The 13,575-nt window shown below is 45.4% G+C and overlaps 1 protein-coding gene across 2 annotated transcripts in view; it reads left to right on the top strand.

The window, feature by feature from the left end:
• The window catches only part of kmt2d (lysine (K)-specific methyltransferase 2D), a 36,010-nt gene that overhangs the window by 18,150 nt on the left and 4,285 nt on the right, over positions 1–13,575 (top strand). The window contains exons 29-42 of one of the 2 annotated variants that reach the window (XR_007927736.1): positions 103–176; positions 273–323; positions 412–2,010; positions 2,112–2,279; positions 2,638–2,765; positions 2,860–4,688; positions 4,777–4,900; positions 5,435–5,522; positions 5,601–5,661; positions 5,999–6,231; positions 6,322–9,279; positions 9,358–9,501; positions 9,615–9,780; positions 10,000–10,147. Coding sequence is in view for 1 of the 2 variants with exons in the window: in XM_051881175.1 (XP_051737135.1) it covers positions 9,736–9,780; positions 10,000–10,147; positions 10,238–10,319; positions 10,405–10,580; positions 10,660–10,784; positions 10,877–11,012; positions 11,097–11,212; positions 11,311–12,628; positions 12,723–12,859 (2,283 nt within the window). In the remaining variant the exon portion in view is untranslated. Of the gene's footprint in view, positions 1–102; positions 177–272; positions 324–411; positions 2,011–2,111; positions 2,280–2,637; positions 2,766–2,859; positions 4,689–4,776; positions 4,901–5,434; positions 5,523–5,600; positions 5,662–5,998; positions 6,232–6,321; positions 9,280–9,357; positions 9,502–9,614; positions 9,781–9,999; positions 10,148–10,237; positions 10,320–10,404; positions 10,581–10,659; positions 10,785–10,876; positions 11,013–11,096; positions 11,213–11,310; positions 12,629–12,722; positions 12,860–13,575 lie in introns of those variants that run through there. The other variant, XM_051881175.1, reaches the window with a different exon arrangement.

Raw genomic sequence — 13,575 nt, forward strand, 5'->3', positions numbered from 1 at the left:
TTAAACTGACTTTTGAATGTGTAAATTCCACTTTAAATTAAAAAGGGCTTACATGGCTGAAGATTTGTTAGGTCTGCTTCATTATTTCCTTTCTTTCCTTAGACTGGGCAAGTCGCTGCAAACAAATAATGAAGATTTGGAGGAAGGTATCAGCTGCAGACAAGGTTCCTTATCTGGTAGGTGCTAGTTTGAACCCGTAGTGTAGTTTAATTTCAAAGTACTGTCTTTGTCCTCTAACTGTTTTGTTTACCACTTGTCCCTTATCCATTCAGCAAAAGGCCAAAGATAATAGGGCTGCTCAGAGAATAAACAAGGCACAGAAGGTATGTGACCATCTCATACAATGCATTTAAAATCATTTGATGTCTTTGCATTGTAATTGTAAACATTTTTCTTTATTCTTCTCAACAGCAGGCAGAGAGTCAAGTATGTCGGCCTATCAAAACTGAGCCTGGCCGTATTAAAGGGGAGCGCCCTAATCTGCACCTCCAAATTCCCCCACCCTCAGGCTCTGTATCCACTTCCTCCCAGCCAAGCTCTGCTGAGAGTCCTTACCCCCATGCCCCAGACTCTGCATCTTCAGCCTTTTTTCCTGATGGACCCCTCAAGACTCCATGCTCAGCTGATTTGCAGACAGACCCATTTTCTAAACTTCCCTCTCAGTCTCCGCACCTTCAATCTCAGCCATCCACCCCATACTCGCAGCCTTCTTCCAGCCCCTTGCCAGCCTCTTCCTCAGGATATTCTATGCCTGGCTCACAGGGTGCTACTCAGGGACGGCCAGCCAGTTTCGGCTCCCTTGACATGCAACCAGGGACTCCTCGTAGGGCCCAGCAGGTTGACCCATTTTTTAGATCACAACAGCAGATCCCCAAACCTCAGCAGCCCTCTCAGGAGGCCTTAGGTCCACCTGAGAGTCCTCGACCTAGGCCTGGTGGGCCTGGAGATTCTCAGATGTTCTCACCACCTCATACAACACAGTGTGGCGACCCTTACCGTGGCCAGCATGGAGCTGCTCGACAAGATCACGCTTCATCTCCATCTGCAATAGCTTCTTCACCTGCTGGGGTGGGCCCAAATAGGGCAGAAATTAATGCCCCATCTCCACGTTCTTCTTTTGGCAGACAAGACCTAAGCTCTGGTTCTCCTGCTAGTTTGGACTCTGGAGATGGGTTATTCAAAGCCCCCATGACACCTCGTATGCATCAGGGGGATGCAAGTGGCATGTCTGTTTCGCACCCTCCAGGTGCCTCTCCTAATCATCCTGACAACTACCGCCAATCTCCCTCCACGTTCTCTGACCCTTACACCCAGCCTCCTCTCACACCGCGACCTCAGTCGGGCGATGGCTCCTCTCCTGTACCCCAAAGGCTTCCTGCGCCTCAGCAAGAAACATATTCAAGATTGCCTTCCAGTCCTCAGTCGCAAGGCAGTTCTCAGTCGCCTCTCACACCAGGAGCTATTTCCAATGATATGCATTCTGTGCAGTCGCCAGCCACTCCACGCTTCCAGTCGCCTGACCCTTACTCCCGCCCACCCTCACGACCTCAGTCCAGAGATCCCTTTGCCTCACTGCATAAACCCCCTCGCCCATCTTCTGTAGCACCAGAAGGTAACTCCCCCTATAGAGGCTCACCTCATCATAGCCAGCAACCCCCCTGCTCACCCTCAGTAGCAGATCCGCTCTCTGGAAAACCCCCTGCTTTCAGCTGCAGTCCTGGTGTAGGGCTTCAAATGGGCCAGCAACAAGTAGTTGGCCAGCAGCAGATGATGACTACTCAGCAAGCTCAGGTCCATCTCCAGCAGCCACAATCCCTGAAGCAACCAGTGGGTGCTGATTTTAACTCAAGAATAGCACTTCAACCTGGAAACCAAGAAACGACTGTGCGGCCAACAGATGCTCCACATTTACCCAACATGCCAGGGACGCAGGATATGTCAGACCTGTCAGCTGGACAGGATCCAGCTCTCATAAGCCTTAGTCCATCCGAGCTAGAAAAGCACAGACAGGTAAAGTAAACACCAATTACACATTCAAATTTACAGAGTTTCAGGTAGAATTAAATAAATTTTAATTTTGAATTGTACTTTTTTTGTTTTATGTACCACAGAGGCAGCGATTAAGAGAGTTTTTGATAAGACAAAAAATGCAGAGAAACTCACTTCGCCAAGAGAAGGAAGCACCTGTGGTGAGTAATCCTGCTCAGAATTGGCAAAGTGGGGAAATGCCAGCCTTTCCGCAAGACAAAAGCCAGCGAGCACCACCTCCTTATCCTCAGGTATTGATAGTGATTGATTTAATATTGCGTATTATTTACTGAATCTGATGAAACGGTGAACTATGGATGCATGATTTGATTTTTTTTTATTTTTTTTATATATATATAAATAAAAAAAGTTCCAGTTTGCTGTGCTTGTTTGTAGGGCTGCTTAATTTGGCCCAAAACAGTGTTACACATGTAGAGATGAGTTTTTGGAGCCGCATTTATTTATATTTATCCGACTAAATCGAAGTCTTTGTGATTTGATAACCGCACTATGCCATATCGTGATTGCAGTTTTATTTCGATTGATTGTGCAGCCCAAACGGCCAAAAGTATTTTGTTAGTTGGCATAACATCACCTTACATCCATCAGGACAGAGCTGTGGTTGCTCAGGCAGCACTTGGCAGCAGGATGCCTCTGCCAATGGGAGCAGTGGATGAAAAGCTTTGCCGCCCACCTCCTCCTGGGACACCAGCAACTATGGAGCCCAGTGCATTAAGGTACAATGAGCTGAAGAATACAACTGGTTTCGATTACTCTGTGATTTTACACAGTCCTTCTAAATGTTACTTTCACAATTAACTTTTTATGTAGGCAAGCTGGGCCCAATATTTCTCAGGGGATGTATCCTCGCCCACCATTTCCTGCACAGTGGCAAAACCAAGGCGCTCCACGGAGGTTCCCACAACCATCTATGATCGAAGGCGTTCCCAGGCAGCACCTTAATACTCCCATCAACAGTTCTCTCAACATGCAGTCCATGCAGAACATCCCTAATCCTTTGACAGGGGTTGTAGGCACTGGCGCAGAGGCTGTACAAAGCCATGTTTCGGGAGCACCACCTCAGTTTATAGAGCTGAGGCATAATTCCCAGAGGATGCCACTGGGTCCTCAGTTTATGCAAAGGGCGCCTACACCCAGACCACGCATGTTTCTTCCACAGCAGGAAATGAATGCTGCTTTTGTTCAGCAGAACTTACCCCCGTCTCTCGATGCTTCAGCGGAGGTTATGCGTGATCCCAGACTTGGGTTACAGCAGGGTGGCATGGACTTATTAATGCAACAACAAAGCAATGTACCCCCTCCTCAGTCTCAACTACAGCCGCAGCAGGTGCCAACTACTACACCTAAAACGCCCATTTCTCACACTACTTCTCAACAGCTTCCTCAAACAAGTACAATAGTAGGTCAGCAGACTGTTGTGAATCCAGTTGACCTACCTGAGTCTGACCTAGAGGATGCCTTTGCTTCCAAAGGGCTGGGTGATACAGTGGCAGAAACCGGAGTGGAGGATGATGATCTTGCTACTCTTGACCTTGATCCTGATAAAGGTGATGATGATTTGGGAAACCTCGACAATCTTGAGACCAATGATCCTCATTTGGATGATCTGCTCAACAGTGATGAATTCGATTTGCTGGCATACACTGACCCTGAGCTTGATCAGGGTGATCCCAAAGATGTTTTTTCTGACCAGTTACGACTTGTGGAAGCAGAGGGGGAAGGACCAGGGTCTTCTGCTAATGTAGAAATCAAGGTTGAAGAGAAACCAAGAGTGGATTTAGCTTGCCGGGACATGCGCACAACTACCACTCAACCACCTTTAAAGACTGAGAGTTCATCTGCTACCAGTACTCCAAAAGTAGAGTCCTCTGATGCCGTTAGACTGTCCTCTGTAAAACTTGAAGACAAGGAACAACCACAGTCAGGACAAGCTTCGGTTAAAGATGATCTCAGTGAAACTGTGTCGGTTTTGCTCAGTGGAACAAAAGCCTCTAATCAACCAGAGACTGCAACTGCTTCTTTGAACACCGTCCGTTTAGGTGGTATACCTTTTCCTCTTCCCAACCAAGCAGATACACTGTCTTTTCCACCAGCTGCACCACATCCAGACCTGGGTAATGATCCACTTGGGTTGCCAGATTCTGGCCACCACTCTACAGCAGAAGATCTAGACAAAGTAGAAAGCTCACTGGAAGCAAGTGAACTGCCTTTATTAATACAAGATCTTTTAGAGCATGAAAAGAAGGAGCTTCAGAAACAACAACAGCAGCAGCATTTAAGTGCTCTACAGGGAGGGATTGGTAGTCAACTTCACAGCATTCAGAATCCGCAACAGCCTCCTCAGGGGCCAAATCAAATTATGATGCCACAGCACCACCATCCATCCCAGGGCATTGTGCCTCAAGCAGGTATGGTGCCTAGGCCACCTCACGTGTTACCACAACAGCAGCAGAGGTTAATTGGTGCTGCAATGCCTTCACCTCCCCATGCAGCAATGGGACAGCAGCAAGGCATTTTACGAGGTGGACAGCCCGGTAGAATTCATCCTGGTATTACACCTCAGCAACAGACAGCACCACCTCCGCATATAGTTAAACAGCAAAACTTGGCCAGCAGCTTCCCAGCTTTCCCAGATAAAGGTATGTTGAAATGAGTTCCATCAACTGTTAATTCTCATTTTTTTATTATCCAAAAAATTTATTTGTTTTTGGAAAATTCTTTTCTCAGAGCTGGATAAATTCATGGCAGATGACATAATGGATCCTATTGCAAAGGCTAAAATGGTTGCGCTGAAAGGAATTAAGAGGGTGTTGGCTCAAGATCCAATGGGTGTACCACCTGGAATAAACAGGTACTGTTTTTGTCTTTATTAAGACACTTGGGTATTGTTGATCCGTTCTAGTGTTATGGATGTAAAATTTAAAGTGAAAATATGAAATGTTACTTTTTAGAGTGTGTACCATTTGTATGTTTAATAATAAACCTGCAGATAGTCCAGGTATCAGAAAAATTACGGTTAAGGCAAGATCTTCCTGTTTAAATCAGGAAATTGCTATACATGTTACAAAAAATAACATTTTGAGAGATGCAATATACTTTGAAATACACAATTATATAATAGTCATAGAAAGTAGAAAGATTGGCTCTCCAATTATTTTGTATAATTTGAATAATTTGGTACATACCTCATGTGGTGGATACATTATGCATTATACATTTTGATTTTGTTAAATCAGTTATAGCTCTCTAATACAGTAATATAGATCTAAATTAATAATAAAGTAGAGGATTTGTTCCTTGCTGAACAATTTGCTGATTGACATTTCCATGGAATTACCCCTTTCAGTTCTGTTTCATATTCAGTTTCAATTTTATTCAACTTTAGGCAACAAGTATCTCTTTTGGCTCAGAGGTTAACTTCAGCCCCTGGAAATGAGGATTCCCAGGCTCAGCTTGCACCTGGGTCTTCCAAGGTAGGTTTGGTTTTCTTCTGTAGTTCACATTTTGTGTGAATTTAGTATAGTATCTTAAACATAATCCTTCTATTTCAGGATGGAGAAGGCAGCAACCAGGTTCAAGCTAGACCGAATCCTCCACAATTTGGCATCATCAGTATGTTTTACATTTCTATTTTTGCTGCAAACCACCCCTTTACTACTTTTATTACCCTGTCCCTTATGATATTATGTTCCTTATGTAAACACAAATTTAAAGTCATGATTTGGGCAGTGCAGAAAACAATCAGATATTATAACGGACATTCTAATTTAACTCATTTGACAATTTCAGAATCTAGTTGATATCATGGAAATCTCACTATATTTGTTGCATTGTGGAAAATATAGTTTGCTACAAATTGTGCATAGTATATAGGCACACATTGTGCATTCAGGTTATAGACAGTTCAATTCATGCTTTTAATGTTCTTGGCCCATCACACTCATAACAGATGATGCTGAGCAGCACCAATATGAAGAATGGCTTGTGCACACCCAGCAGTTGCTGCAAATGCAGTTGAAGTTCTTAGAAGAGCAAATTGGAGCACATCGCAAATCCCGTAAAGCTCTGTGTGCCAAGCAGCGTACTGCAAAGAAAGCTGGGCGTGAATTTGCAGAAGCAGATGCTGAAAAGCTCAAACTGGTCACCGAGGAACAGAGTAAAATCCAGAAACAATTGGACCAGGTATGAAAAATATCTTTTTACAAACAAATGAGAAAGATTTTGTTGTCTTTAAAGTCATCCAGTTCATAACATTGAAATTTGTTTTTCTAGGTACGTAAGCAGCAGAAGGAGCACACCAATCTTATTGCAGAGTACCGAAGTAAGCAACAGCAGCATCAGCAAGGGTCTTCCATGCTAGCTCCTGGGCCCTCTACACAGGCGCCCCACATGCTTTCCAAGATGCCTGGACAAATGATGATCGGCCAACAAGGAGGACCAATTATTGGTCAGCCACCTGGAGGGATGCCTCAAGCAGGGATGCCTCAAGCAGGGATGCCTCAAGCAGGGATGCCTCAAGGAGGGATGCCTCAAGGAAGTATCCCAATTAGAATGCCACAAATGCAACCCTTTAGTGGAGCCCAGGCTTCTCTCCCACTTGCAGCTGGCACTGTGCAACCAGTGCCACCTCCTGGTTTTTTCCCACAAGGCCCTGGAGCACAAGGACCAGATCCAAGAGTTCTACAGGAGCGACAGTTACAGCATAGAATGCAAATGGTCCAAAAAATGCAGCAGCAGCAACAACAACAACAGTTGATGATGGGGCAGCAGCCTATGTCACATCAACCTCAGCAGCCTGGTGTAATGAACCAGCAGCCTGGAGCCATAGGCAACCAGCCAGCCCAAGTTTTGATGGGCAATATGGGGCAGCAGCAACCAAACCTACAACAAGGAATAATTAATAATCAGCAAAATCGGCAGGGGTTAATTCAGACTCCTCCAGGTATGATGGGGAACCAAGCTATTGGGCAGACACAACATAATGTCATGGGCCAGCCAATGACCCAAACTGCAAATATGCTGGCAGGCCAACCACAGGGTATGGTTGGTAATCAACAAATCGTTCAGCAGCTTCAGAGACCTCAGGGTTTGATGGATCAGCATGTTGTTAGGGGCCCACCAGCCCAGCTCACACCTCAACAGCAGAGTGTAATGGCTCAGCGCATGCTCATGTCACAGCAGCAGCAGAAAAACCTTGCTCAGCTTCAACAGCAACAAATCTCACAATTGAAACAACCGCCACAGGCTGGTCCCTCTGAGCCACAAAGAGCTTTAGAAACTCCACCATCAGGGAGTACCCAAGGAGTTGCTGAGAGCTTGCAACAAGGTGTCCAAGATCTTCAGAATCCTGCCCATAAAGATGGAGGACTACTTAATCCGAAAACACCCCCCCAACAGGGTGGACCTCCTACACCACTTCAGATGCAACAACAGGGATCCAGTGGAGATCAGCATTGTGTTGTTGGACAACCACAGCAACCACATGCTTTTCTGGGTCAACAACCGACAGCACAGCCTCAACCAACTGAACAACATGGTTTTGTAGGCAGCCAGCAGACTGGAACACATCTTAAAGTACAACCACAGCAACAACAGATGCAACTTGGACTTCAGACCCAGAACACCATACAAATAAAACAGGAAGATCAGCAAATGTGCTTTATGGCCCAACAGCAAGCTGGTCAGATTGCTGCACAACAACCGCAAGATGTGCTTGGCCAAAATAGTGGTCAGGCGCAAACTACAATGACTGGCATTACAAATCAACAGCAGCAAGCTCTACTGACTCAACAAATGGGCATTCCTAGAGGCCAGCAGATGATGATGACTCCAAGGCCTGGTGCTTCTGCAGGGCCAATACGTGCCCCTATTAACATTCAAGCCTTCATTGCGCAGAACCCCCAACTGCGACACCTGACTCCCAGCCAACAGTTGCAGCAAATTCAGGCAATGATTGCCCAGCGACAGCTACAACAAGGCCAGATGCTAAGAATGCACGGTCAGGCACAGGGACAGATGCGTCCCCAGGTCCCACAGGGGCCACCAGTTGGTCCACGGCTTCCAGGTCTTGAAACACAACAGCAGCACCGCTTTGGGTTGGCAGGCAAACACGGTCCAGCTGGCCCTCAACAGCAATCTGGAGCAATGGGACAACCTGGTATGGCTACACAGTTTCATCAAGGTGTTGCGGGGGCTATGCAACAGCCTTCTCAAGGACCTTTGCCTCAGTACATCAATAGTGCCCAGCAGCAGCAGCAGATGTTACAACAGCAACAACTACATCATCATCAGATGATTAGAGGTCAAGTGCCCAGGCCAGTATTGGGTCAGGTTCGTGCCACAGCACCTGGACATATGGCTAGACCAATGTCTCCTCGCCAGTTAGTGGGTCAGGGTTCTCCTGGAAGCCCGCTTTCTAATCAGCAAAGGCTTATGAGAATGTCTCAGACTCCACCAGGACCACAGCATCTTCAGCAACAACAGTCCCATGTGGCGACAGCACTGAGCCCCTTTCAAGCCTCTCCTTCTCATGCAGGTTCACCTGCAGGGTCCTCTGTTCCAGAACCTGGTTCAAGCCCAGCATCTTTGAATAAACCTGAGACAGGCAACCTGTCACTCTCCAGTCACTTGTCTTCGCCTTCTAGGCCAGATGGTGTTGTAGGAAAGGGTAGCCCCTTTAGCCAGACAGGGGGATCAGTCGCTTCACCTCTGAGATCTCCAAATATGAAGACTCAGAGTCCCAATACTGAAGCTCTTTCTGCTTCTTTAACACACAATGGTCCATCTCCTCAGTCAGCACCCAACCCACACCAAACACCAACTGCTGCCCAAGTATCTGAGGGTCATATGTCAACTCCATTGCCCAACGAAATGTGCAAGATGACACTGCAAAACATCAAACAGGAACCACGTGAAATCCAGTGTGACACAGGAGGTAGTGTAGAGGCCCATTCTGAGGGCATAAAGAGAGAAATTTCTGGAGAGACAGTCAGTGCTACTGCTATTTCGAACTCTGCTCTGGGCCCCAGAAATCAAGCAGGAGATCTTGGATCCCAAATTCAAAGGACAGAGACTGGCCAACAGCTACTACAGAAACTCCTTAGAACCAAAAACTTACAACTGGCATCTCAAAGGCCCTCAGATGGTATTCATAATGAGATAAATGGGCACATCAATAGCAAGCTAGCAATGCTGGAGCAAAAGCTTCAAGGAACTCCACGCAACATGGAGGTAGGCCAAGGAAGTCCTTTCATTATGCAAATGTATTATGAACTTGAGCATCTAATTCTTATCCGATACTATTTTTAGGATCTGCAGTCACTCACAAAGAGAACTCCAATTGTCAAGGCCAAACGTACTACAAAAGCTGGAGAGCGTGGGCCAAACTCTAGAAAGAAAACCAAGAAAGAAGAAGTTGGAAAAACTGAGGCAATAATGAAGCAGCTGAAACAAGTATGTGGCACCTTTTTGAATCTTTGCATCCTGTTTTGAGTAATGCATGGCTATGAACATTTTGGATTAATATTACGATGTTAAATCATTGCTCAATTATGGTTAACCTACAGGGGCTTTCTCTTCTTCCTTTGATGGAGCCCTCCATTACTGCTAGTCTGGATTTGTTTCGCTCCCTTTGGTAGCAGCCCAGCCAATGCCAAGACCCAGTTGAAAGGCTCATTTGGAAATGCTATGCTGGACAATATTCCAGATTACTATTCCCAGCTTCTTACAAAGGTACACTATCATTTGGCATTTTCAGTTTAACCATGTACCCTACAGAAGACTGGATTGGCTCTGTGTGTATTCCTCATTCTAGGAATTCCAAAGACTGTTGCAGGTTCTTAAGATGAAACCAGATTGCAACAACTGCAACACTTTTCCATCCTTTTTTTCACTTAATTACACTTAAATCTCCATATTTTTTAAAATGTTCTTTGCTGCTTTTTCCTTTAGAACAACCTCAGCAATCCTCCAACCCCACCGTCATCACTTCCCCCAACTCCTCCACCTTCGGTGCAGCACAAACTTCTAAATGGAGTGACACCTGTAGAGGAACTAGCAGAAGGTCAAAAAGAGACAGAGGCGTCAGAAGATACCATGGGTAAGACGTTACATTGATTCAGATTCATTAGTGAGCCGGTATGACTTTACAATTTTTGCACAGAGTCCTAAAATTTCCTTGTACTTGAAGGCTCTGTTCCAGAGGAAGTAAAGAGTGTAGACATACTAGCAGCTCTCCCCACTCCACCTCACAACCAAAACGAAGATATACGGTAAATTGCCAAATATAATGCGGTATGAACAACTAATCATAAACTTGTGCATATGTCAGTGCACTAATGGATTCTTTCAACTCAGGATGGAGAGCGATGATGACAGTGATGCTCCAGATAGCATTGTGCCTGCATCCTCACCTGAAAGCCAACTAGGTGATGAGACGACACGCTTCCCCCATCTATTGGATCCCAAAGAGGAGGAGGTTGAGAGGGCCATCTCTCCTGTTATCCCAATTATTCCTCGTTCTGCCATCCCCAGTATGTGGCACTGTTTGGAAATGATTTTAATTTGTTTGCTTGAATCTTTTATGATTGACTGACCTCACCTAATATACAGGTTTCTCCGAGACGAAACCATTCGAGTCAGTGGATGGAAAAGTTGTAGCTTCATCTAGCCAGTGGGACAAAACTAAAAGCAATGAAGTGTCTGTAACCTTCATGCTTTCATCAGCTGCCGCAAAGGTATTTAAGTCTCTAACCCATCCATAACCTCAAATTTACTGGGCAATTTCATGTGACAAGGTTTAAGTACTGTTTTGTTTTCTTTTCAACAGAATCTCAACACAGTGATGTTGACTGTTGCCCAACTGCTGCAAATACGAATGCCAAGTTCTTATGAGGTGGCTTTTCCCCAGAGTCCTGGTAGAGCAGGTGTTGGACCTGGGAAAGTACCTGACTCTTCCAACCCAGGTAATGCGCTCAAGTTGCCCTTAAACATTATTCTCAAAGTATGATTTAGCTTTTTGGTTTTTCTAAAGCTGAATGTTTTTCCAGGTATGAAGACAGACCCTTCTGTAAGCAATGATGCAGAGTGGCTTAGGCAGTTTGACGTTTCCCTCCCAGGGTGTACTCTGAGGAAACAAGTCGATATTCTAGCTCTTATCAAACAGGTGAGCTTTCTGAAAATTTTTTGTTTTCTAAATGTCTTCTCACTTTTAAGAGGTACATTACATTTCTAATATCTTCTGACATTTCCACTCTTTTGCAGGAATGCCAAGAGCAAGAAGATAGACCTGCTCAGCACTGTTACATGACAAATGTTTCAGACTTGGATGTGCGCCACCTGCCTGTTATTCCTGTTGAGGTATCTCCACCTCCATCACCATCCCCACCTCCACAACCATCATCTGCTGTAGCTGAGCCAGAAAACATCACTCAACCTGAGCCCAAACCTGAACCAGATGCACCTGTTCAGACTACATCATCCCCTTCCGCAAGCCCGAGTGATCCTGTCAAAACTGACCCTATAGTTAAACTGGAGGCTCACAGCTCCCCTGTTACTGTAGAGTCTGAATCTCAGGATCCAGTGGTCCTCCCCCTAGCTCCTCCATCAGAAGAACAACCTCCTGCTCCAGCCAGTTCTCCTCCTCTAGACTCCCCCACAATAGAGATGTCCCTCAAACCCATCAAACACCGTAGCAGGACTCTTTCCGATGAAGAAGAAGAACGACCCAAGGTCAAAAAATGGAAGGGTCTGCGCTGGAAGCGTCTCCAGATAGTCATCACTATTCGCAAGGGTGGGTCTAAGAAAGAGAACAGCCGTGAAGTTTCAGAGCTCATGGAGCGCCTCCGCATTACTCTAAAACCAGACAAGCTGCCCCGAGACAAGCGCAAGTGCTGTTTCTGCCACGAGGAAGGAGATGGTGCCACAGATGGTCCTGCACGTCTGCTTAACATCGATGTCGATCTGTGGGTGCATCTTAACTGTGCTCTGTGGTCCACTGAGGTGTATGAGACCCAGGGCGGTGCACTTATTAATGTGGAGGTTGCTCTTCGGCGTGGACTGCGCACCCGCTGTGCCTACTGTCAGAAGACGGGAGCAACGAACAGCTGCAACCGTTTGCGCTGCCCAAATGTTTATCATTTTGCCTGTGCCATTCGGGCACGTTGCATGTTTTTCAAAGACAAAACTATGCTCTGCACCCAGCACAAGCTTAAAGGCCCCAGTGAAGAGGAGCTTAGCAGTTTTGCTGTTTTTCGACGCGTCTACATCGAGCGAGATGAGGTGAAGCAGATTGCAAGCATCCTGCAACGTGGCGACCGCATTCACATGTTCCGTGTTGGCGGGCTCATTTTCCATGCTGTGGGCCAGCTCTTGCCCTCTCAGATGGCTGTGTTCCACTCACCCACTGCTATCTTTCCAGTGGGCTATGAGGCCACACGAATTTACTGGAGCACTCGTGTGCCAAACCGCAGATGTCGCTACCGTTGTCGCATCAGTGAGCAGGATGGCAGGCCTCTGTTTGAAGTGCGTGTCCTAGAGCACGGGTATGAAGACCTGCACTTTCGAGACGCCACACCAGATGGTAAGTTTAAGTTTCTTAAATGACTATAAATGTAATCCTGATGGAATGATTCATCTTGCCACATCATGCTAATGTCATGCCAACTGCTCTTTAGGCATCTGGTGCAAGATTGTGCAGCAGGTTGCCAAGCTGCGTGATGAAGCTGCCATGCTGAAACTCTTCACCGAGCATGTCAAGGGAGAAGAGATGTACGGACTTACTGTCCATGCAGTGATGCGAATCACTGAATCGGTGAGAAATGAATAAGTATTGTTGGGAACTGAGAACTGGTATTTTTTTATTTTCTGAGCAGTTAACAGAAATGTCAACATCATTCATTTATTTAATAAAACTTGGAAAAAGTTAACTTTTCTTGCTCTGCGTTCTTCTGTTGATGCAGGCGAATAACATATTAAAGGATTAGTTCACCCAAAAATGAAAACAATGTCATTAATTACACACCCTCATGTTGTTCCACACCCGTAAGACCACAAATTAAGATATTTTTGATGAAATCCGATGGCTCAATGAGGCCTCCATAGCCAGCAATGACATTTCCTTTCTCAAGATCCATTAATGTACTAAAAACATATTTAAATCAGTTCATGTGAGTACAGTGGTTCAATATTAATATTATAAAGCCACAAGAATATTTTTGGTGCGCCAAAAAAACACAATAACGACTTATATAGTGATGGCCAATTTCAAAACACTGCTTCATGAAGCTTCGGAGCGTTATGAACTTTTTGTGTCGAATTGAAATCGGTGTTTTGAAATCGGTCATCACTATATAAGTTATTTTGTTGTTTTTTTTTGGCGCACCAAAAATATTCTCATCGCTTTATAATATTAATATTGAACCACTGTACTCACATGAACTGATTTAAATATGTTTTTAGTACATTAATGGATCTTGAGAGAGGAAATGTCATTGCTGGCTATGCAGGCCTCGCTGATCAGATTTCATC

This window comes from Ctenopharyngodon idella, chromosome 22, assembly GCF_019924925.1.
Source record: "Ctenopharyngodon idella isolate HZGC_01 chromosome 22, HZGC01, whole genome shotgun sequence".
Classification (NCBI taxonomy): Eukaryota; Metazoa; Chordata; class Actinopteri; order Cypriniformes; family Xenocyprididae; genus Ctenopharyngodon; species Ctenopharyngodon idella.